Here is a 26,374-nt window from a genome sequence, read left to right on the forward strand (position 1 = left end):
GTGGCTTACATTGTAGCAGTGTCTGGTAAAATAATATTTTACCCTTCTACAGAGACCAACACACAGTTTATACACCACTTATGTCCTATACTTTAGGGAGATGTAGTAGGGACAGATGGCATAGTGCATCAGGAGTTTGGTTTTGTAGAGCTCTGACTGTTGCTTGTCTCTAGTTTGTTCTTATTATATATAATTTTGCATTATTGTTTAAAAATCAGTAAAGATATTTATTTAAAAAATAAATAGAAGAAATTAGGAAAACAAAAGGATGAAATAATATTGTTAGAGCAGCTTCCCTGGCCATGTCTGCACTTACAGTACTGATACAGCTGTGTTGCTGTAAGAGCGCTCATGTAGCCGCATTATGTCAATGAGAGAGAGCTCTCCTATCTGTGTAATAAAACCATATTAACAAGCAGCAGTAGCTATGTCAGTGGGACTCCCGCTGACATAGCGCTGTGCACAAAAGCACTTATGCAAGCAAAATTAATGGCTCTATGGGGGGCATTTTTTCACACCCTTGAGTGGCAAAAGTTTTGCCGACATAAGTGCTCGTGTAGACTCAGTATAGTGTAATGCTCAGTATTGTCGAGGTGGTGTCCCGTGATATCTAACAGAAATATTAGGAATGATTTGTTCATGGAAAGGGGTGGGGCATAGGTTTGAGAACTGGATGTGATTGGTTGGGATGCTAAATACACCAATTATACTTCGTTGGAATTGATGGTCAACTACAGATAGCTAGTTAATGCACCACAAAGGGACATGAGTGGTGACTAGACTGACGCCCTTCCCCCACTTGCAATATGGAATAGCAATGATACTTACGTTCTTCCTTGGATGGTTGATAGTTAAAAATAATATATGTAAAGTGTTGTATAAGTGTAGATCATTGTTAAGCCAGACAATAGCAGAGACGGAAATGGAACTCAGCCTCTTGTGACTCCCAGCCCTGTGCTTCTTGCCCTGCCTAGACCATTCTACAGAGCTGTCTCCTTCCCGGGGAGCTCGTTCAAAATTCTCAAGAGTGAATTTCCACATAATTTCCATTTTCACGTTTCAGAGTGAAAAATTTTCAACCATAGAAGCTTGTCAAAAATATCTAAACTTCAGGAGGTGCCAAATCTTGATAAACAAATTAGCAAAATGAGATATATAATTATCTCATTTATGTATATCTCATTTTGCTTAGGTCTGCAATTAAAGAAATATCTCTTATTGTGTTATGAGAGCAACTTAAATCTATTGATTTTTTAAAAAAAACTCTTTACAGTAAATGGTGTGCTAATAAGAAAGCTGTATAGACACTAATTTTGGGTTAGCACTCTTGATTGTTTATCTGTTTTAGTACATTTATTTTTTTAAAATTGCACTAAAACCAAAAAGCTAATAGATGTTTTCCTAATATTTTAATTGACCCAGGATTCTAGTCTATTGACATCAGTAGGAGATCCAGATTGCTTTAAGATTTCTCCCAAAGTGTATGTTGGTGTCCACTCTAGATTCATTAGCAGAGATTAGCTGGCAAAACAGTGTTTATATGAGAAAAATGAACATATATGGTCATCCCATAGGTTTCATTGTATTGAAATCTGAAGAAATTGCAGTAGAGCATCTGGATTTCTTCAGTAACCAGATAAGACCCAAATATAATTATAAGAGAAAATCTATAATCTATATTTTCTGTAGAGTCATATTCGACATCTGGATTTGTTATCAGTGCGTGGATTTAATCCCAGTTTAACCAAGAGAAATACCTCAACAATATTTCTGTTAAAATCCTTCTTTGTGCCAGCCAGCCTGGTGTGAGGGACCCATAAGGCAGAGATGAATTGGTCCCTAAGTCATTCCTACTATTTTATGACCATTTGGTGCATCAGTAACATATATAGGCTATATTAATGGGATATATTTAAAGTCAGAAAGGGTCTGAGGAAACAGAATTAAGTGATTTACATAAATTTTTTGCAGTGTAGTAGCTGGAGCTGCATCATTAAGGATCTGTTCCTATTGAAATCAAAACCAAACTCATTGATTTCAGTAGTGCAGGATCAGGCCCTAAATGCTAACACAATTTGAGTAGAGCTATACAGCAGCTGAGAAGTTTGGTTCTGCTCAAGTTAGTGTGCTAACAGCTGTGGGCAGTTGCATGGGAGGTGACTTGGGCTAGCTGCTGAGTATGTACCCAGGAGGTCAGCAAGGATTGTGCTAGGGCATCTAGCCTGAGCTACCACCTATGCCACCCCAGCCATATTGCTATTTTTTAGCATGGTAGCTTAAAAAGAGCTAGCAAGTGTATGTCTATCCAAGCTAGGAATCATACCTCCCAGCTGCTATGTAGACATTTGAATTTCTAAGCCCTAACTCTTTGCATTAAATGATTAATTTACCTATATAAGACCAAATTCTACCCTCTGATCTTCATGCACAAACTCATTTATCTGAATGGGAATTGAGGATATGTAGTTAAGGGAAGTGTCTGACCCTTGTCACAGATTTTCAGGAAATCACAACACAAAGGAGTTCCCAGCATGGATGGACCTATATCTTCAACATCAAAGTTATTTTGTTAGCACCTGTCAGGATGTGTAAGTAACAATTGTTACAACACTGCTGAGAGTCTAATAAACAGTTTGAGATAATGCCAATTTGCCACGTCAGTGCTTTAAGATATGTGTTTGTGTATGTATATACACACACACACACACACACACACACACACACACACACACACACACACACACACACACACACACACACACATATATTTGCTATATATACTTATACGTGTGAGTATAGAGAGAGAGAGAGAGAGAAATATACTTTTCCTTCAGTAGGCAATATTGTTTGTTTTGTTTTCTCATTAGATCACAGGTTTTGTTTTAAGTAATTTCTGTTTATTCAAAACTAAACAGAAGTATGCAAATATTTGACATTTCATGTGTAATCACAAACATTTGCACCCTGCCTGCTCTGTTCAGGGCTATTTTAGTGATGCCTGGAATGCGTTTGACTCCCTCATCGTTATTGGCAGCATAGTAGACGTCGTTCTCAGTGAAGCCGATGTGAGTATACCTCAGCTTAATTCCCACAGTCCCCACTTCTATCTCTGTTTCCCCTCTATTTCCATCATCTGGACAAGTCACAGATTTTGATCCAACATTTCTAAACTTTGAATTTAGAAACAGGCCAGTCATAGCTCAGTTATGTTGATATGGGAAATAAATAGCCTTTTTCACTGCCGATTATCTCAAACAGAAAGATTGTATGTTGGTACATCAGAGAAGTCTAGAATGTTTTTGTGTTATAACACTGTCCTTTTCTTCTCTTTTTCTGTTTGTGTTTTTCTCTTGCTCTCTTTCTGCTGAATGCTTGTCCTAACAGCACTATTTCACTGATGCATGGAACACTTTTGATGCCTTAATTGTTGTTGGTAGCGTCGTTGATATTGCTATAACAGAAGTTAATGTAAGTAACAACTGTTCATGCACTAAAAAGTAATTGCTGTCATCAATGCAGAAAATGTAAACTTTGCCCCATAAATCCATATTTTACATTTGGAGTAAAAGACTAAAGTATTGATACAGCTACAGATATAGCTATAACTGTAGATCGATAGATACACAGATATATGCACTCACAGATATAAAATAGTAAAACAATGAGTATTAATTTTTTCTTTCTACATATGTACTGAATATATTTTAAATCATTTAATTTTTTTTAAATAAGGAAAAAAAACACATCGTTGCTAACACCCATTTCAATTTGAAGCCCAGTAATTTTTTGTGAGTAATTTGATCTAATCCCTCAGGTATCTAATAGAGGTCTTCAAGAGTCAGTAGTTTAATAAGCCATGTATTTTCAGGTGGGAGTCCTAGGGTCTGAGAATGAGCTAGGAATTTATGTCTCCCAGGCTGGTGGAATTAGGGTGCTCTCAGTTGCTGAGAAAGAGCATAGCACATACTGCTTTTCCTCTTTCCTTCCTCCAGGAAATTGTTCTGGAGTTTCAATGCAGGTTGAAAAGTTTGTGAATTCCATAAACCCATTTTAGATTGGCCAAAATTTTGAGCCACAGCCTCTTGACAAACATTCTGGATGAGAGAGAGAGCTCTTCCCAAGGCCATGCAGGGTAGCAGATATAGAAAGAAGATGCTTTCTTTTTAGTTTGTATCACACTTACTGTAATTACACCAAGCAAGATAAACTATGAGAAGGAATAAATTGAAAGCTAACAAACTATGGCCTAGCTTCTAGCCAGCTCTTGAGAGGATATGCAAGGGGAGGGGAGGACACGAGTAGCTTCCCCTACATACACACGTCTCTTGTACTCCTGTTTAGGGGCTGGTCAAAGTCATGTGGAGGAGCATAGTATCTCTTCCTTCCTAGTGCCTCAAGGGACATGAAGAAGGGAAGAGAAAAGAGTGATGGGGATGGGCCTAAGTCAGTCAGAATAGTTGTAGTTGAGAGACAATAATAATATGCAAAGCTTTAAGCTTTTCGTTCTAGCCTATTTGATAAGCGCTGTAATATACATTTAATAAAATGTATACATATGTTGAAACCTGATATGGAAACAAATATGCTGCTTCATCAGGTTATAATATAATTTTTAAAATGTCTAAACCAGCACATAGTAGGTATCTGCTAATTTGTACTAAGAACTTGAAATTCCTGTGTGAATTAGAAATTTTTGAAAATTAACAAATAAGAGAATAAACATGATCAAAATAATTTTAAGTTACTGTATAATACAATTTCATTCTTATTTGGTTTTGACAAGTGTAGAATATTTTGAATTATATACAGTATACAAGCTGCTCATTACCCTTTCTACTACTACCAGGGGGGGTTGAGAACAATGGTGATGATGCAGAAGCCAGAAAGAACACAGTTTAACTTTCAGATTTCATGCAGAGTTTGCACAGCTGGCAGTTAAGGGAAAGAAATAGTTTTGCTAGCAGACTGAGTAAATTTGAGCTGGATGTTCATATGGGACAGTGAACATGGAACCCCCATTATTCCACTTTTATAGACACACTTCTGAAAGATAATTGCGCTTCATTGGCCAGATTTTCAAAAGCAGCCTCTACATTTGTGTGCTTAAAATTGCCTGTGATGGTTTTTCGAGGCCCAAGTTTTTTGAAGCCCCAAACTTGGACTTCCAAGTTCAGCTCAAGTAGTTATTTATTATCCAGCTTGCATACACAAATGTTGTTTTGTATGGGGAAGTATGACTTTTGGGACATACAGAAATGTGGCCACCTAAAATTACTTTCCCTCAAAGCTACAAAATGTATTCACATATGAAGGGGTAGTGAAAATAGTAAATGAGATATGATTATGATAGTCTGCAGTTAACACTATGTTGACAGTAGTTTATCTGACAGCATTACTTGTAAGTATAACTGATTACTGTTAAGTTTTCATCTGTGCTAAACTCTATGACTTAGTACTAATTCACGTATTTGGCTTGAAAATTGTCGAGATAAAACTGGTGAGCTCTAGTTCAGTGCATGCGCTGTATTTTGTGTTTAGATTTAAAGTGTTAGCACTTTCATTTCTGAGCCTTTCATGCCTTCTCACTATAGAAAAGTCTCATTGTTGATGTCTTCTACTGTACAACAGACTCTTTTTTTCATCTCTGTTTTTACTCTGTATCACATTTAGTGTGCTTAATTTGTTTGTGAAAGTGTGAATATGTTGTAGTTGGTTTCTAGGTTTGATTTCCCATTTCCAACATGAAATATTAGTTACTGTAGACTCTATAAAAATGCTCGGCTTTTATATGGCTACTGTTTGGATTCTAGTGAGTATTCTTGCTTTGTTCATCTCCATATAACTGATCAAAACTTTTAAAATTAGAATCTTATATTTTCAAAATCCCTTTATTAACATTTTTCAATGGCATCCTCAAACATGTTATGTACAACACAACTTTTTTTTTCTAACAGTGATAGAAATGGATTGATATTGGGATATTTGTAGCACCGCAAGGATGTTAATAAGGCCTTGTCTTTGAGATTTCAGGCACCACTGTAGTTGCACCTGCACAAATGTCAAGTATAGACACTATTTACACCAGTGTAGTTAAAAACAGTTGTAAGCTGCACCAGTGCAAACTGGTTTGCATCAGTGTAAATCATATCTACATAAAGGGTTTGCACTGGTGCAGCTACACTAGTGGATTAAATCTCAGTGTCAGCAAGGTCTTAGAAGTCTCGCCAATACATAGGGATGTTCAGACCAACAGCTTAACATTTCTATATATTTCCACATAGAAATTGCCTCATTCTGTGAAAATAACTAGGCTACAAACTAACTTTACATTAGTGTACTCCAGAATAAGTCCAAAGGTCAATAGAGGTACTTCAGATTTACATTAGTGTGAGATCTGTACCTGACTCAACTTGTTCGAGTGGGTTGGACTTCTCATTTAAGTGTCATACTGATGGTAATATGAGATCTAGTAAAATATGTCATTTTTTTAATTTGTTATTTTATAAGATATGGTTATTTCAGAGTTTTATGATAATATTTATGATGCCAGAAGATTGACTCTTGTGGTCCTATAACCTCTCTTTCACAGAGTGTCCAGGAGAGGATTTATGTAGTCATATCAGATATTGAATGCCCTCAACTCCCATGCAAGTCAGGATGAGTTCAGGGTGCTTGAAACCTCACAAGAGTGCTTAAACACTCTGCAGGATCAAGCCATGACCAGGAACCACATGTGTTCCTTGATGCATTTTATGATATAGATAACCTCAGAGCAATAGATATACACTATTTGCGGTTGTTGTTTCTAGTTTTTAGTTAATCTCCCTACTGTCTGCCAATATTTCTTTTCTGCCACCTAATTGGTTTTCATGTTCATTTTATTTTTAGAAATTTTTAGAGGCAAGTATATATTAATAAATATATATACGGTATAGCAATTTAAATAATAAAAGCACTACTAAAGCCATATAATATTTTTTATTTCTTTGTTCACATTTTGTTTTCCAGAGTTTCCAATGACACACAAGATCTTTCTTGGTCATCTAAATTGTTCCTTCTAAATAAAAAAAAAACATTAAAAAATCAGAGAACAGTGACTGAGAGTCATGAAATGTGATTACTGCAGTCTGGGATTTGAACATAAGTAACTTAACCACAAGACAATCAAAGATAAATATTTCTGAAATGTAATTACAGGACACATTTGGAGCGTGTGGTTACAGAAAGGTTATTTTACATTTTGCATTTCTCACTTGAGAAACAGTTTGGATGACCATCAGTGGGTGACTCAGAAGCATGTTCACATTGTATTGTATACTGATAGATTGTCTACAAGAGCTTCGCATTCACATGCTCTTTACTTTTTCATCATTAACATTTGATTGTTCACAAGCTGCTAAAATCTTAAAAAATATGGAAGGTTCACTTTCCTGGTCTCAACTGTATCTTTTTTATTTAGTTCAAATGGTACTAATCTCATGCTTAAAGTTAAGCACATCTCAAGTGTTTTGCTGAAACAGGGCCTAAGGTGACAGTACCAGTAATCTTGGCTCTCACTTCCCCAGTAAAACCATTCAAATTCAGCTCACCTCTTTTAAATATTGCAAGTCTTACTTATGTTTATTATGGTTTCATAGATTCTAAGGACAACAGGAAGGGACCATAGTGATACTCTAGTCTGACCTCCTCTATAACACAGGCCATAGAACTTCCCCGAAATAGTTCCAGCTGGAATTATTTTGGGGAAGTCCTTTGGCTTATATTATACAGAAGGTCAGACTACATGATCACATTGGTCCCTGCTGACCTTGGAATTTATGAGTCTGTAAATGAACATAGGTGAGACTTGTAAAATTTTGTAATCTACCATTGCAACCATCAGTGGACCAGGGCAGTAGGACAAGCCAGGAAGATCCCCCATAGAAATAGAATTTGGCCAGGCTGTCCTATGGGCATAAAGAAATACCACTTCAGCGTTCCAGAGCTATAAATAGTATAATATTGACTTACCAATAATTTTCAGTTTAAATTTATGGTTGCAAATCAAGCAAAACGAAGAAGGGATCTTTAGGTTCTCATTTGGGTTGTAGTTCACTTGCACTCATTTTACACTGGTGGCAAAAGTTCCGTTGACTTCAGTAGGGTCAGGATTTCACCCTTTAACTTCACCAGAGTTACTCTTTGTTTACACCAGTGTGAGATCAGAATCAGGCCTTTATTTTTTATTTACTCATTTTTACATATGCAGATGCAGGAGTAACTGTACTAAAAAACCATGTTTGCACATGCAGACTATGAGGCTAGATTGTGAACCGTTTGCTCACATTGGGGAACAGTTACTCATAGGAGTAGTCTAACTGAACTAAATGAGACTGCCTGTGAAGTAAGCTACTACTCAGCGTGACTAACAGTGGCAGAATCTGGCCTTAGAGGGTCACTTGCATAACTAGGTGTTTGCATGTATTCATTTGAAATCACACATGTTTTTCGTGTGAATATTGGTTTTGTGAATGCATTTACTGTTTGTGCGTATTTTGCAGATTCAGCTTAAGCCTTGTTTGGGCAAATTTATCTTTTTATGTCTAAGAATAGTTCAGAAAACTGTACTTTTATATAGAGCTTTCCATCTAAGCACATCAAAGCACATTGCAATAATTAATCCACACACTGCCCCTAAAATATTAGTTATCTTCTGAGTTATTTTCATGGAGGTGTTAAGTTATGATAATTGAGTTACTTTATCAGGATGACTCATAATATAAGGTAACTCTGACCATGTGAACATAAGGGTCCGCAGGGATGGATCCCTTTCCAAGATTAGGGCCTTAGTTAGTCTTACTAAATAAGGGACAGTCATTTAGTAATCTGGTCAATTCAAACTTATTTCAATGGGTATGATATAAATGCAACATTTAAAATATAATATTATAGTACTAAATGCATGTGTTTTAGAGGGAAAATAATTATTTCCCATGCCCATATTAGATTTCACTACATAAATGTATCCTTCCCAATATTTACTGAATAATATTTATGTAAGCACTTGATTGGCTTTTGAATTAGGATCACCATAGGCATCGTTAACATTATGAAAAAAATCAACAGCCATATTTGAATCATTGGCTTTATGCTTTTAAAAAACATTATTGTACCCTTCATGTTTTTAAAGATATTTTGACAACTTAGATGCTTTTTTTATGTTATTGTCACCATATATTTGTATCTCAGATGTTTCCTGCTGCGTCATATCAATAAATTAATACATCACACCCTGGCATAATGTAGTGCCCTTTGATACACTTCTATAACAGGAAGCATTTGATCTAAATTGTCTATTCATGTCCACTGTCTCACATCATATATGTAGATACATATATTTTAAATTTTATCACAGAATTGCAGTTTGCTTCAAATGCATGATATAGTCAGTTTTGCATTGTTTGCAATTTGATGTAGTGTGGCTTAAAAGATTTGCATTTTCGAAGTCAGAAGGTTTATTTGCCACTTTACTTTCACTGCAAGATGAGAGATGTCAGAAGAGTTATTATTGAGATAATAACTGAAGTAATTGAGAGATATATTTACTTCTTTGTATGCAACAAGAAAAACGTGGTGTTAGATTGTTAGCAGGTTGTGAATATTTGGATCAGGAAGTCTAAGGGAAAGGTTTGTTCTCAGTTGATCTTTTTTTTGGAAGGTAAAGAAAGCTGCTGATTTGGCCTGTGATTCACCAGAACATAAGAATGGCCAGGCAATTAAAACACTATTAAACACATGCTATTAAAACACTTTTCATAAGCATGGACTTTATCACATGCTTAAAATTGAGCATGTTTAAATGTTTTGTTGAATTAGGCTCTTGATGCAGTTGGAGCATGGCTGAGAGAAAAGATAGAAACATTAGGCCAAACTCTTACCTTATGCATACCTGGCCACCCCATTAAGTGCAGCAAGGCAATCAAGGAAGACAGAAGGCAGAATTTGGGTCAGTGATTCTGAGTGTGCCTATTCCATAGCCTTATGCCCAAGACAAATATTGATACATTGAGTGACAAACCAAATCTCAAATCATGTCACTGTATTCTGATTCAAATGGTGATTTCAAATACAACCCCCCCACCAGACTGGGCAGACATATGCGAGTCAATGCTCAGTGTGGTTGGATGCCTATGATACACCCTTTTCATCAGAGGAGTTGATGCAGGAGGTTTCAACAGGCTGACTACAGGATGTAATTCTTCAAACTCATGCTTCTACTGACAATGACACAGTGCATCTTCACAAAGGAACTTCCTTCCACCTCCTACTGATAATCACTCTAGGTCAAAAAGAGCCCTCTCTGCCAGGAGTGGCGCCAGGGTTTTGGGCACCCTAGGCGCAGGGCCGGCTCTAGCCATTTCGCCGCCCCAAGCATGATGGCACACCATGGGGGGTGCTCTGCTGCTCGCCGGTCCCACGGCTCTGGTGGACCTGCCGCAGGCGTGCCTGTGGATGCTCCACCAGAGCCGCGGGACCAGCAGACCCTCCGCAGGCATGCCTGCGGGAGGTCCACCGGAGCAGCCTGCCACCCTCCCAAATCCTGGTGCCCTAGGCAACCGCCTAGGTCGCCTAAATAGAAGTGCCAGCCCTGCTGTCTGCCCAACCCCAAAATCTTAATTATAACCGCATATTTGTACCACAAACACATAACATGCCACTTGTTTATTCTGTTCACATATGTAAACACTGAGTATTAGCTAATGTTGCAGAGATTGTAATTAAGATTTTATATTAGGGTGATTATCAGTAGGAGGTGGAAGGAAGTTCCTTTGTGAAGATGCACTGTGTCATTGTCAGTAGAAACATGCTGTGTGGACATTTAGGATACAGTTAAGAGACGTCCCACACCTTGACATTCCTTACCCTTAACCACATTAATCCCTTTTAAATGAAGTTTTTGCTTCTCAATGTGTGTGTGTGTAATCTATAAATTATCACACAGTTACATTAATTACAATCATTCATTTGAGTAGACACCTAGATACTACCGTGACAGATGTGTTATAAATGCGAGAGAGAGAGCGATTAGATAAAAAGGGTCTGATTTTAAAGCTTTGGTATTGAAAGTGCTTCTCTCATAAGGGACAAAAATTGAATGCTTCTGGCCTCTAGAGAAAAAAATAACACTTTATCGGAAATGTTTTCATTTTTGTTTCTAATGCCTAGCCCCATACTGGTTATTGTTATACTGTATATCATTTTAAGGAGGATGTTTTCTTTTCTCATTCCTGGCCTGCTCTCACCAATATCTATAATTCATAATTCCTTGTCTATGACATCATAACCCTCTCCAACAGTTGCAGATTAGCTGTCACAAATAAAGAATTAAGACCATTTAGACTAAGGAAGCTGGGGGAAGAGATGAATTATGAGAGGAGAATGTGCATGTACACAAATGTCCTTTAGATAGAAAAACAAACAGAGGGATTTTACACTCATCTTCTCTTGAGCCCCTGCAGTGGTACTATTCACATACAAATTTGGTAATCTAGTCTGTTTTGTGTTCAGGAATAGGAATTAAGTATTTATTAAATCATAACACATGGAAAAGATGGAGCTCAAGCCTGCTATCCAATACATTGGTCATCCTTGTCCTGGATAGTCTCTTTTATAATCAGTATCTTAACTCCCAGTCTTTAGATGTGTAAAGAGATCTTGTCACAGTTGATAACACAAAATATTACCAACTTTCTCTGATGTTGTTTTGAGCTTGCCTCCCACCAGCAGAAGTTTGTCCAGTAAAAGATGCTATCTGACCCACTTTGTGTCTCTAATATTCTGGGACCAACGCAGCTACAAAAACACTGTATTCTGGGAAGATTTTGTAATTTTGGACCAGATCTTCAACTGATTCTATGGCCCTTTATTTTTAAGAGGATTTGAAAAAGAATTGTTAGTTCTTTAGAAAATGACAATTGCACCAATATTTTGACAAGCTATGTCTCTATATGTACTAGTGCTGATCTGTGGTTGATTTAAGTAGGTAACTATGTAAATGATTTATCTTGAGGGTTCTTTTTATATATATATTCAGTGAGTTTCCTATGCAGCAATGATCTGATATCACTTCTTTCTTTTAACCTCTCTGTGTGCTTTGTACAAACGCTTACAGAGCACAGGCACTGTATCTGATTTACAAAGTGCTGTTCATAGTGTTGTCTGCTCATATTTCTGAGGGCAGGACCTAGCCCTCAGTTAGCATTAGTGCAGTGCTTAGGAATTGGGTAGTTTTTCTTTTAAATAGGTTTTAATGCCTTTAGTATCCCTTACTGTTTTCTATATTTCAGAAACTACTAGAACCTAGCCACACCAGCAATGTATATAGTTAGGTAGGATTTGCAGGTTGTATATAATTAGAAAACATGTTTATTTTGATTCCACGGTCCCCTTGTGGTCCCTTCATAGTACCTATGTTGTCTAAAAAACAAAAGACACAACAATTAGACTCTTAATACTACTAGTAATGATCTGGCTGTAATGGGTTCATATATTTTGGTGTTTGTTTTGCATAGCTGCAGTGGAGTTGCACTGGCTAAGTTCTGGAGCATGGGCAGTGTGTTCAGAATCAGCATGGAAGCCCAGAGCCTACATAAGTATTATTCTGCCAGGGATATGTAGGTTCTGAGAGTGAAACCCTATGTTTGTTCCTAGGGAGTGCCAACTCTGCCTACTTTGTCCTCATCGTTACTTGATTCTGATGGAACTGTCTGGAAAAACTCTTCAAGGAGAACCTTGGAGTGGTTTTCTACCTCCCTTTCCTCCTCCCATGAGTAGAGGAAGCCTAGAATTTGGTCCACAATTGTCAGATATGTATAAAATTCCATGTACATTATTAGATCTATGATGGTTAGTTTTTAGACCTTGAAATTCTAACATACCTATTTAACAATCAAACTCAAAAGATGCCTGGATAGGAATAAAAGAGAAATTTTTTTTATCATTGGCAATGACAAAGCTTACAGCAAAGGCTGTCTTCCTAACAGTGTCAACGGCACTAAAAATGTTTGTGTCTCTCTCTAGCAAAGTAGTATCTGTTTCTGTTAAGCACTGCAGAGAAGAATGTTGAGCAAAGAATAGTTCAGTTAAATAATTCAGTGAGGCACTTCACTTTAAGAAACTCGTGATGTGATATCAATACCCAGTGATTAGAACATGGTTGGACAACCAGTGAAGGATGAATTAAACCTAAAAAAAGAGCTCAGCAGCACAAGGACTTTGAGATGCTGCTTTAACACAAAAGTCTTTGTCTCCAGTTTCACTTATCGATTATATCTACAATTTGAAACATCCTGCTCCCATTGAAGACAGTGGCAAAACTCACACTGGCTTGCATGGAAGCAGAGGTAGGTCCTATTTCAGTATTTAGTTTACAGTGACTCCTTTTAGCTTTTTGACAGTAAACTTTAGTATTTGGTTTTACTCAACCAGTAATGTCATAGGAAATGTTAAGGAGTATTTTCTAATAAGGATAACCATGTTTATCCAAGAAACAAACAAACAAAAATTGTTAATTTACATTTAGAAATTCAAAATGTCCTTCCTCCTATTTATGGTGAAGTTGAATTAATTTTTTTTATCTTTTATTTGATTTTAATGTATAATGTTCTTAATTTTTTAAAGCCAAAGCCAACTGAAACTGTCACAACTGATGAGTCTGGGGTAAGATTAGTAAACTGACCCCAGTGGTTGTACCTCTACTTGAGTTTATTCTTTTGACCATGTCTATTTTTTCCACCAGTTTTTCTGTATTTTTCATAATTGTCCTACTAGCAAGATGTATGCAGTGATTTGCATTCATTGTCAATGTACTATTGAATTCTACTACAAATGAACCCAACATGATCCTATTAACAAACTAGGAAACTTGGAAATGCATGTGATGTGTGAAGCATTTCTATAGATCCTGTGTTCTTAGCATGTAATTTTTCCTTTCATATCATGCTTATAAAGATGAAAAGACGCTAAAGTACATTTTCAAATCTTACCTCTTTCACCATTGTGTTTGTTGTTGTTTTTCTGAAAGTGTTGCATGTTCTGCTTTTTATTTGGTTTCACTTCTCCGTGATACCCTTCAGAACTCTGAAGACAGCGCTAGAATCTCCATCACTTTTTTCCGTCTCTTCCGAGTAATGCGATTGGTGAAGCTTCTCAGCAGGGGTGAAGGAATCAGAACATTGTTGTGGACATTTATTAAGTCATTTCAGGTGAGCCTGATAATGTTAAATCTGCCTTTTAATTGTACATAAATCTAATTTAATTTTTATGGCTCAGGATGCAAGTAGCAAAATATTACTCTTGTAATTATATGTTACCTCTCATTACATGGAATTTAAAATATATGGGATGAAATCCTGGCCCCACTGAAGTCAATAAAAGCTTTGCTATTGACTTCAATGCAGCTAGGATTTTACCCTTCATCTTGAAATCTTAGGTTTTACAATGAGATCTATAAGCATCAGAGTACTTATTCTATATGTGACTTTGTAATTCTAAAGATGGCTTTTCATACAATTGCACAATAAGTTATATATGACATATTTATGTAGGCCATGTTCACCTACAGCAAACATAACTAGAGATAGATGATTACCAGTGCTTGTTGGGATCAAAAATTCTCAAAGGATATGAACATGTCTTCAAATGCTTTAATTTTATGATTATGTAAATGAGGTATTTACCTCTGTAACAGATAGATGTCTAAGGTCCTGAAACTGCAAACACTTACGCACGTGAAATCGATCGAACTACTGACATGTATAATATTAAGTGTTTATGTTTTTGGAGAATCTGGGGCTAACTGTAATAAAATAAAATAGAAGAACTGATGTTTTGAAATAAATAAATATCTTTCTGGCAGAAATCATCTGAAATATTTATTATTTGGTTGTAATGTGCTAATTCTGAAGAGTGGAAGTGCCATCCATGCCACTGAAGTGCATATATTACATGTCAGTTCAGATACTGTCCCCTCCTCTGGCTACTCTACATTGCCTAGACAGAGCAAAGTGGCCTAATCTGTTTCTAAGGAGCTAGCTGAGAGTTCCCCTGGAATAAACTGCCTCTTCCACCCCAATATAGGGGTGTATCATGGGGGAGGACATGTCATGGTTGGGAGGGCTTAAAGCACAACTCTACTCTTCCAATTCTCAACTGGCATATGGTCCTGTAAGAGCCACTCTAGTTGTCATAAGTTAGAGCAGACTCCTCTAACTGACACTGAGACCAAGGCCTCAGCAGGTCTGCCCTGAGAATCAGGGAGTGGTTAAAAGTCCATGACTGCCCCACCCCTTTTTTCTGTGTTGAACAGATTTGCCAGCAGGAGAGATTCTGGGCTATAAACTCTAATAATGTGCCCATTGTATGTGGAAGAGTATTAAGTGATTTGAGCTCTTATCTGACATTTTTATAATTTTACAAAAACTAAAATCTTGGATAAATCTGTATAGAAGGGCTACATTATTTTTTCAAAAAGCTCCACAAATTGAAATTATTAAAAAATAATAGAAGGCTTTTCCCATTGTTTTAGGCTCTGCCATATGTTGCTCTTCTGATAGCTATGCTGTTTTTCATCTATGCTGTTATCGGAATGCAGGTAATTATGAGTAATTTTCCCCTGAAAATGAGCACATTGCCATATTCCCACTGATGGACTGTTCTTTCCCATGGCACTGGGGTTCTGCCGATGCTAATAAAGACATTAGGCTACGTCTGTGTGCTAGAATGACCCCCATATGAATTCCTATGTCTCCAAAGGGTATAAGAGTTTGGCACAGCCCAGGAAAGAGGGAAGTCTTCACTACAGTTAGACTGGGGTGAGGAACATCCTATATGGAGTGGCTTTCCTTTCTGATTCTCCCCTTTTCTCCGTTCATTCACCAGAATGGGACAGATACCCTTACAATTTTTAATTTGACATTATGCATGTACAGCACAATAATATAAATCTTCCTAAAACAGGTAGGATAATGGTCTCTAATATTCTATAATATCACATACATATATAACACAATGTCGTATAATATCTGTAATACTCTACTGGGAAAGGAAGGCTAGTCATGTGGTCAAGGCACTGGACTTGAACTCAAGAGTTCTCGATTCAATTCCCTGTGCTGCCACTGACTGACTATATGACTTTGGGAAAATTGCTTCAATTCTTTATGCCTCAGTTCCCTGCTCTGTGTCTGTCTTGTCTATTTAGATTGCATAGTCTTCAGTATAGGGATTATGTCTTACTATGAGTATATGCAACACTAAGCACAAATGGGGTCTTAATCTCAGTTGTGACCACCAGGTGCTAGTGTAATATAGATAATAAAGATAACAATCTGACCCAGAACATAGGAGGATGCATAACATGTGTAATAATAGATTCAGTGATGTTGCACTGAACATTGGAAGACCTATTCTGTAAATATGCAATATTTACTGCATGTTGTCAGATTTGCATTTTTACCAGGGAAGAAGTGAAGAAAGCAGAGGAAGCAATTATCATACTGGTAAAAGTGTTTTTCATACATAGAGATGTTAATTTAAACTGCTGGATTATGGCCACTGTTAGACAAAATTATGTAGAATGGAATCAAAAATAATATTTGATCCCAACTTGTGCTTGCAGGTATTTGGTAAAGTTGCCATGAGGGACAATAATCAAATTAACAGAAACAACAATTTTCAGACTTTTCCCCAAGCAGTCCTCCTTCTGTTCAGGTAAGTGTATTTTAATCTTTACTTTTTATTAGTGCCTACGAGTTCTTAAACAAACATTTGGAAGATGCTTCTAGCTTGTGTAATGTCAGCTTGCTTAAAATCTGTTTGAAAGTTAGAAGTAATTTAGCATGACGGTATGTAATCCTTTTTGCCATACTTTCTACTGTTCATTGACACAGAAGAGTCTTAAGAGTGTATGATATGTACAGAAGAATAACATAAAGTCACTCAATCTATTAAGAGAGCTGCCAGAAATAATATCTAATGGGAAGTGTATTGTAATTTTCTTGATATATGAAGGGCCACAATATACCTGGCCCTAGCCTGAATGTGCAAAGGATAGAGGGGGTGAAAGGAAACTTGGCCTCCATTGGGCCCATCATACACAGGGGCCAAGCACAGTGGTGACATGATGACTTCACTTGCTGAGATCCACTGTTGTGACTAGCCTCTGCTAAGGATAAGGGGACTGCATGCTGAATCCTCTTTTATGGTGTCAATGAAGCTGTGTTTGACAGGAACGCCAGGGAGATCGAGTATCCCTAAAACAGAATACCTTTTCTGGTGATGCAGTTCTGCACTACTACCAATGTAACACTGTAGCTTTGGGCCACAATTTCACCCTAATGAGTTTGATCATATAAAAAAGTCAACAAAAGATTTTTCAATATGTTGGATGTACTCATGTACTGATATTTCTATGGTGTTACCTAATTAACTTTGAACAATGAAGGTCCTTTGTTCAAGAGATAAGAAACATCAAAATTATTAGATAAGAATGTCATGTGGCAGTAGTTCAGATACAATATCTAATGTGACATTTCCTGATCAAACGCTGTTTGCTAAAATGCTTCAGACAATAAGAGGAACCTTTCTGTTTTAATTCAAATCGCTTAAAAAACTGAGGACGAAGTCAAGACCTCAAGTGAGGTGAAGGATTTATTTGTGCTAACCTTCAATTTGCACTGGAAATCACCAGTCACAAGTCATGCCAATTAACGCAGTGAAGCTCAGAATCACACTTCTTGGATGCCAGGAGGGAAATGAAAAACACCACAAAGCAGTTTGGCAGTTCTGTCTTGTGGGAAAATATCCCTCTCAGAACCCACAAGGATGATTGGCCACCCCCAAGACAAACCATCTAAAGCAGAGGTTTTCAAACGCTGGGACATCCCACCTAGGGGGGACTGAGGAACATTTAAAGGGGCGAGAGGTGACGACAGGTGGCTCGGGTTTCAGCTCTGCATGGCAGGGCTCAGGGAGGAAGCACCACCTCCGCCCCCCTGATTCACCTCAGTGGGCACCTGATTTACACTGCCAGCAGCCTCCCTGCCCAGCGCTGGCTCTGCCCTCAGAGATTGTCACATGTGCCCTCCCCCACCCTGAAAACCTGAGGTGGGAAAGGTATTGTGCCTATTTTTGTCTGGGTTTAGGGGTGCTCTACTTAAAAAGTTTGAAAACTGCTGATCTAAAGGGAAGGAAAGGGGAGGCTGGAAAAGGGTGTCTCACACTGGCTAGCACACTAAAAGGGAGCAGAGTGGCCTCTTACAGCCATACAACCCCTCAGGTACTCATTGGGATTCCAGTGATATAACTGAATGGACAATATGACCCATCAAGAAAACAACATCTTTTAAAGCAAATTACCAACAGATGGGCATTTTGGTGGGCCTGCCATAAATAAACCATGTTTTCAGGCATAAATCAAAATATGCACTCACAAACAAATTACTTGGCATGCAGGTACTTTAGGCACAGTCAGTTACCTTTAACCAGTTAGCACACACAAATATGTGTTAGCCTCCCTGTGACAAGTCCTCTGCCCACCCCTCTTCCTGGGGCCCACTGATTGCCCCAGTAAAGCTCAGAGAGGCTTCTAGTTATGCAGCACTCGTGGCTTTATTTACACAACATTCTCCTACCGCCAGTGTTATGCTATGAAGAGAGCTTGCAAGCCTGATAATCACCTCTCCTAAACAGAGTCTGCCCTCAGCCTGGAGACTGACCTTCCCCTGGCCATTCCCCCTTCTGGCTACCAGCCAGCCTTTATAGCCCTTGAACCCTCAGGCCCACAGTGTTCAACTAATTCTAAAGGCCAGGCACCAGGCTTCTGCCCAGCCCCAATCCATTTGTCCTGAATGAGGCTGGCTGAGCGGGGGCTTATTAGGTGCCTTTGCACCAGCACCCTGCTACACTCCCCCTTTGGAAAATATTAATTGTCTATAATAATATGTATAATGAACACTCTATATGGTGTCCTGCTAGAAAGAGTCAGCCTCTTCCATCCTTATCCTCTGTCTCCTCATTCAAGGTGCTTCTCTTCTGCCAGTTCTGAACACTAAAGTACAACAAACTCCTTCACCACAGCAGTATGTATGGGTAGAAGCAAGCGATACATTAGAAACAAAAATAACCAAACGAGGGGTCAACTCCTACAAACCCAGCTTGGCATAGTGCTTCCAACTATAAGTATGTTCCACATGACTTCAGTGAGACTACTCAAGGTAAAAGCAGCGAAGAGTCCTGTGGCACCTTATAGACTAAGTCTATAGACTTATATAAGTCTTATAGACTGTTAGTCTATAAGGTGCCACAGGGCTCTTTGCTGCTTTTACAGATCCAGACTAACACGGCTACCCCTCTGATAGTCAAGGTAGTAAGCCCTGTGTGAGGAGTATAAACTTCATGGGTAACTGGTCTGCCTTTAGGCTGACCGGTTCCTATCCACCATGCCAGTCCCTCAAAGGTTCTGGAAACCATGTTGCTTATAGAGAGAAGTGATCATTTTCCCTCAAAAAACAAGTATTCCACTTCAGGGACCAGTTATGGGAATGACTGTAGGGGCAGTTCTATGGACCACTAGTAGGTAGGTCACATAGTTGCCTCTTATTTACCCTAGGCAGCCCTTGCATTCATAAACCTGACTTCTGGGGAGGAACATCCAAACAACACAGGCTTCCAAATTTGTATACAGTATTTCATTAACTAAATAACTAAGCAAAAGCATAAAATACATACAAACAAAAAAGAAAGTGGGGTTAGTATCGAATTAATCTAATTATCAGATTGATTCAATTATAGCAAATAAACCAGTAATTCCTCAGAAGCACTGCATAATGATTTGTAATGGCAGCAATAGTCAGCCTCAAAAGTAAGAAGATATTATAGAACTCAGTCCCAGCCTCATGAGCTAGGCCAAAGAGGGTCAGATCCCTGCTGAGTTGAAGCTAATGGGAAGACCACAGCTTTGATATTGATTAAGGCTCCTGGTGATAGCCAATCTCTTCTATCTCCTCCATCTCCAATGCAGGGACACCATGAAACATTCCAGGACAACTCAAGATGACGCAGCTTATTGCATTTAATATTCAAATGACAAATTTAGGTGAAAATAACATCATTTTTCAGAATTTAACATGCAGCTCCTAACCCATGACATATATTTCTGTGTGGTTTTTTAGGATATTTTCAACACTTTTAGCTGCAGTTGTGATTCCCAGCTCAAGAAGACATACTTATGCTAGCTGTCATCAATCTAGCATGCTAAAAATAGACTGTAGCTGTGGCAGCATGAACAGTAGGGTGAGTTAGTTGCCCAGACGATGTGCCTAGACTCTCAGATGGGTACATACTCGGAGCAGCTAGCCTATCCCACCACCCGTACTGCTGCAGCTACATTCTGCTTTTTGCTTGCTAACTCATTGAGAGCTAGTACAGGCACATCTCCTCAAGCTGGAAATCACATCCCCAGGTGGAACGTAGACATACTTTTAGACAACAAGGTTGTTTTTGGATATTGAAACACTATCCCACAGGCGCCATTCTTAAATAAATTCTGTGAGTTCTAGCTGCACACATACACACACAAACACACACACACACTCCACACTATACACTACGCTACCAGTCCTCTTCTGGAGTTAAACACAAGTACTAGAATGTTAATGGAGAGCTCATTATGAAACAATAATTTTTGATGGATCTTGTCTTGTCTTGTTTGTGCCCTAACAAAGGTGTGCGACTGGAGAAGCATGGCAGGAAATCATGCTAGCTTGTTTGCCTGGAAAACACTGTGATCCAGAATCTGATTATAGTCCAGAGGAAGAATTCACATGTGGAAGCAACTTTTCAATTATTTATTTCATCAGTTTTTACATGCTTTGTGCATTTTTGGTGAGTTCAGTTAGTGTTTACAAGCAAAAGTGAGTTTTAGCGTTTTGATTGGACAATTGACTTCAATCTTGCCATATGTGCAGGAGCAGCAGTTTGCAGGATTGGGCCCCAAGATATATGAAATATGCTATGATAATTTATCATTATTAATGGTTAGTACCATCATACTGTCTAGGAGTTCTGCTCACTGACCAGGACCTTGTTGTCCAAGGTCCAGTACAAACACAGAAAAAAAAATCCCTGGCTCCAAGAGTGTATAGTCTAAGTATCAGACGAGAAACAACAGATACGGAAAGACTGACAGGGGAGTACAAGGAGACACTGAGGGTATCTCTGCAATGCAGCTAGGAGTGAGCCTTCCAGCCCAGGTAGACAGACTTGTGCTAGTGGTGCTTGAGCTAATCCACTAAAAATAGCAGTATGGGCATTGCAACCTGGACTGGAGCTCAGCTCTCTAGCCAACCCTAGACTCCTAGGCTTGAGTGCCCAAGCTCCAGCCTGATGAGCTGAAACATCTCTAAGGCTATTTTTAATGTGCTAGCTACAGTCCCACTAGTGTGAGTCTGTCTGCCTGGGCTGGAGTTCCAGCTGCAGCCCAGACATAAACAGAGACAATATGGGTCAGCATAATAGGCTGTGATATCAGTTCACAAGCAGGCTAACTGTTGTCAAGGCTTTGGTAGGCCTTATGGCAAAGTAGAGTTTTAAGGAGAGTTTTAAAGGAGATTAATGAGATGTTTGTAAGAAGCTTTTCCCTGGTAGGATCTGCAACATGGGAGAAGAAACAAGGATGCTTGTTTGAAAATGTAACAACTGGGCAATAGAGGCCGACCAAATGGGCTAATCAGAGGCAAGAGTCAGCCTTCAGTACTGAATGCTAAGTAGGGTGAGAATAGGTCATGAAGAGCCTTGAAAGTGAAGCCAAGTAGCTTTTGTTTGGTACGATAGAGAAGAGAGAACTGGTAAAAGGATTCAGAGAGAGAGGTAACATGGTCAAAGCAACTGGAAATGATCATTTGAAAATGATCTATGCAGCAGTATTCTGAATGGATATCAGCAGGACAAGATTGCATATGTTATGTCAATATAAATAATGATAAAGATTGACGTTATCATATTTGCTGGGAAAAGTTTAATATTTATCAAATCTAGTATCCACTAATACTATTTAACCAGCTTGAATTCTAATTCTGCTGAAAGTTTAACGTTAAATTCTTTCATATAAACACATATGCCAGCAAAATGAAGGCAAATATAAGTTTTGAATTGCTTTTTAGATTATCAATCTGTTTGTGGCCGTCATCATGGACAACTTTGATTATTTGACACGTGACTGGTCTATTCTGGGTCCGCATCATTTGGATGAATTCAAAAGAATATGGTCAGAATATGATCCTGAAGCAAAGTAGGTTCGATCATTTCTCTCTCCAGATATCCCTAATGAATATATAAAAGTAAAGTGTTAAATACTTTCTTCAGAGGCACATATAAGTGTGACAAATGGTACATATTTATTTTAGGGGAAGAATAAAGCATCTTGATGTAGTTACGTTACTGCGACGCATTCAGCCTCCCCTTGGTTTTGGCAAATTATGCCCCCACAGAGTGGCATGCAAGGTAGGTCTTAAAATAAGTTCCCCTCGTTGTTTTTCTCCATAGTTCATAATTTTACTGCTTTACCACGATAATCCTGTCCAGTTTCATGGGTGGGGGAAATTGTCCTTCTGAATTACTCCAGTTTTGCACTACATTTATTCTGCCCGCTCAAATCAGTTTGTTATTTCAGTTAATTGATTTCAGTGTAGTTACATCAACATAAATCACTTTAGGATTAAAGAAGTGGCTGTATAAATGTAGCATTATTCTATTTTCATTATCATAGTTTGTGTATTTCCAAGAAACTGGCTAAAACATAATTTTACCAATTAAATACAAAACAATTTTTTTTTCAATAAACCTTCAATCATACGGCATTTGTGCTACCTAACTATGTACCTGCAAGAGACCATAGAAGCTCTTATACTTGGCAGTAAATCTGGGAGAAATAGTTTCTATTAGAGAACAGGCCAGCTTTTACTCAATGTTTACTTTTTTTTAACTTAGTGATTGCAAGGGGCCTCATTTCCCCAGGATGCCTCTTTTTGCTACCTGCATTCAGAAGGAGAGAAGTCAGATTTACAAAACCCCTGCAGTTTTTCTGAACATGTTAAACATCTAATTGTGATAAAAATGATTCTGTTTTCATTTTACATTCTGTAGCAATTATTTCACAGAGAAAAATTGTCAGAAGCTCCACTTTCAGGCCTACACACAAGTATAGGAGAGAGCACTCCATCCCTTAATTTGTTAATCAAGAGTTGGAGTTCTGCACAGGGGCCTGAAACCAGTGGGTATGTACTTGGCATGGCTAAGCTGTGCCTCCGCTGCTGCTACTCATGTCACAGTGTCTACACGGCTATTTATCCTCAGGCTAGCTTGAGGAGAGCTAGTGCGAGTATGTGTGTGTGCGAGCAGAGGAATCGCATCCCTAGCTCATAGTGCAGACATGGTACTACACTAGAACAGAGGAAATATCAATTAGATAGGAAAAAATTCTGATAGATCCAATACTGTCATTTTATCAAGGTCACTGAGGCAGTGCTGTGAGAGATGGCTGCTTAAAATATTGATGGCGATAGAGTAGATGACAATTCAAATCTTATGCACAGCCATGCCCTAGTTGAATCAGGAGGTCCTTTCCAGACTGATTCAACATAGTTATTACTGATTTTCCAATTAGGCTGGCTTACTTAATTAAACGAATCTGAGATGTGTGATACTGTGTAAAGCACTCCTGGAAAATGTAGTATCTTTTGCAAGTCAGTTTTGATGATGTGGCTCTTGGGTGGGCATGCACATGTCTACAAACAACTGAAACAAGCTAACTACTGAAAACAGTGACCCAGATTCTCTCATGCAGTGCAGCTGTTCTGTGCAGCACTACTGGCACAATCTGGCCCTAAAGTTGGCAAACCTGTCCCTGAGGATCCCCTCAATACAGGGGATCCCTGGTGGCAAAGATGCTCTTGCACCACTTCACCAACCCCCACCCCATTGCTTGCATAGCAGGGACCAGTAGGCATGGCCAGAGAGAAGGCTCTGTAACCAGGACTCCCCTGCACTACTCTGATCCCCAGCTGCATTTATTGGTCTCCTGGGGCTGTTAGCAGCTGGCGTCAGCTAGAGCAGACCTCAGATTCCTTTAGCTCAATGCCAGGGCTCTGGTGCTGTAGAGGCAGAGGCAGCAGGATCAGGAACATACACTTTTGCATACTCAAAGCAACGTTTACACCACACTGCCCAACTTTTCTGCTGCGTGCAGTTCAGCCTTCACCAATAATCTGGCCCAACATCTGCAAAGGGGCTTAGTGAATAAAATATGAAAACCACTGAACATTTTCAGCTCTTCTGGAAACATTTGTGTTATTAATATCATTGATAAATTGTATGCAGCTGAGATGGATCTTTGGAATGCCATGGATCATTTCTGGTTTCAAGCAAAAATGCTCTCTTGCATAGCGATAGCCTGTCCATCAGCTAAGGGATATTTTTTTTTCTACATACTTTGTCAGGTGTTATTCTTTTCATACATGTCAGATTTTTAGATAAATGAACATAATTAAACATTATTGCCCAAATATATTCCCTCAAGAATTAATTTGTTAAAAAAATTCATTTGTTTTCTTTTTTTCATGTACAGAGGTTAGTAGCCATGAACATGCCCTTGAACAGTGACGGAACAGTCATGTTCAATGCTACATTATTTGCCTTGGTTAGAACTGCACTGAAGATCAAAACAGAAGGTAAGATAATATCTGTGAAAATTATACTTTGTGTGTCAAAATACTTGGTGAGGAAAAGTTCAGGAGATGTGATATTCTACATAATTCCTTCTTGCTGGACACCAGCAAACCTGATACTGGTTTGGACTGAGGGCTATATTCCCAAATGGCTAGAGTGTTCTTTTCTTGTTCTGTGGTTAGAAATTGGATGAGAATGCTGAGATATAGGCCCAGGGAGACCTTGGAAACTGTTACAGACCTATATTTGGTGAGATAAGGACACTGGAATATACTGTGGAGGCTGAATCTGAGTGGGTTTAGCAGACTTTTATTACTGTACGTTAAGAAAAGACAGTACAGTTCCAAGAAATGATTTGTGTTAACTATACCCTCGAACAACTTCACTCCTTTCTGTCATTTACTGTCTCTGTCTCCTTTTTCCTTCTAATTTTTTATTTTCTATGTATTTGATTGTTTATTGCTCCCCATCCTCTGGTGGCTCCTCCATTCCCCAGAAGACTTCATGCTCCATTGCCCATAACAAGCTGCTTAGGATAAGCCTCTGTATGTAGCATTGTGTGGCAGATCCATGTGCACTCTTGTGGATGAGTTCAGTTCTGCAGGAGAAGGGATTCCTACTACCCAAGCTAGTCAATCCTTCTGGCTGCAGCCTGCACACTAGCCTGGAAAAGGTCCCTTTCACTGTCTATTTTGGTTAGAATTTGCATAAATCTAAATGAATAACTCAATCTCCCTAATTTCTCCTGGATCTCAGGGTATTCTGCACCCTTGTGAGCCATTTTATCTTTTTTCTTTAAATTAAACAATTCAATGTAAGGACTAAAGATTCATTAATTGCAGCACTAACTGAAATGTAATTGTTTTCTAAGTTATTTGTAGCATAATCATTATGTCTGTCTTTCTACAGGTAACCTAGAACAGGCAAATGAAGAACTTAGAGCAGTTATAAAGAAAATCTGGAAGAAAACCAGCATGAAGCTCCTTGATCAAGTTGTCCCTCCAGCTGGCGGTTAGTGGGATAAACTTTAATAAGCTATGAGCAAAATCAGAACTCAGTCATTAACCAACAGCAAACTATAATGCCAAAATAAATATATCAGATATTATATTTTATGTTAGATAATATAATGGCAGGGCTGATTAATAAAGCTTTCTTAAATTAAAGGGAAACAGAAAAGAGAGATTTTTCTGGTAATTTTCTTCCTTGCAAAAATATCTTTAATTAATTGAAATAAAATTGATTTCAGTGCATTCAGCAGAACATATATTTTGTACTAATTAAGCTTAACATTTATTTTATTCTTTTATATTTTGAATATTTCTGGGAGAAAACTAAACCCTTTCTATTTCCTATTTAAAAAAAAACCAACATTTTGCTAAATTTATTGAGCGAAAAGGCTCAAATCTTCAATCTGTTACACTCGTTTAAATTCAGGGCAATTCCATTGTCTGCAGATTGTGGAGTTGGTCCAGATTTACACAAGCATATCTGAGATTGGAATATGGGCCAAAGTAAATAGATTTTTAAATTCCACTGATTTCAGTACGTTGGCAAGAACTGCAAGCCATGTATGTTACTTGTTACTGTGTACTGCAAAATGACATCAAATCTT

General features: G+C 38.3%; 1 protein-coding gene across 8 annotated transcripts in view; it reads left to right on the forward strand.

Moving 5' to 3' along the window:
• CACNA1D (calcium voltage-gated channel subunit alpha1 D) overlaps window positions 1-26,374 on the forward strand; it is a 331,172-nt gene that overhangs the window by 242,230 nt on the left and 62,568 nt on the right. For 4 of the 8 annotated variants that reach the window (XM_030570209.1, XM_030570210.1, XM_030570215.1 and 1 more), the window contains 10 exons: window positions 3,385-3,468; window positions 13,660-13,698; window positions 14,115-14,243; window positions 15,566-15,631; window positions 16,655-16,746; window positions 20,760-20,919; window positions 22,197-22,324; window positions 22,440-22,536; window positions 24,659-24,761; window positions 25,669-25,770. In XM_030570209.1, the coding sequence (XP_030426069.1) occupies window positions 3,385-3,468; window positions 13,660-13,698; window positions 14,115-14,243; window positions 15,566-15,631; window positions 16,655-16,746; window positions 20,760-20,919; window positions 22,197-22,324; window positions 22,440-22,536; window positions 24,659-24,761; window positions 25,669-25,770 (1,000 nt within the window). Of the gene's footprint in view, window positions 1-2,981; window positions 3,066-3,384; window positions 3,469-13,659; window positions 13,699-14,114; window positions 14,244-15,565; window positions 15,632-16,654; window positions 16,747-20,759; window positions 20,920-22,196; window positions 22,325-22,439; window positions 22,537-24,658; window positions 24,762-25,668; window positions 25,771-26,374 lie in introns of all 8 variants that reach the window. The other 4 variants (XM_030570212.1, XM_030570214.1, XM_030570217.1 and 1 more) reach the window with 3 other exon arrangements.

This window comes from Gopherus evgoodei, chromosome 7, assembly GCF_007399415.2.
Source record: "Gopherus evgoodei ecotype Sinaloan lineage chromosome 7, rGopEvg1_v1.p, whole genome shotgun sequence".
Taxonomy (NCBI): domain Eukaryota; kingdom Metazoa; phylum Chordata; order Testudines; family Testudinidae; genus Gopherus; species Gopherus evgoodei.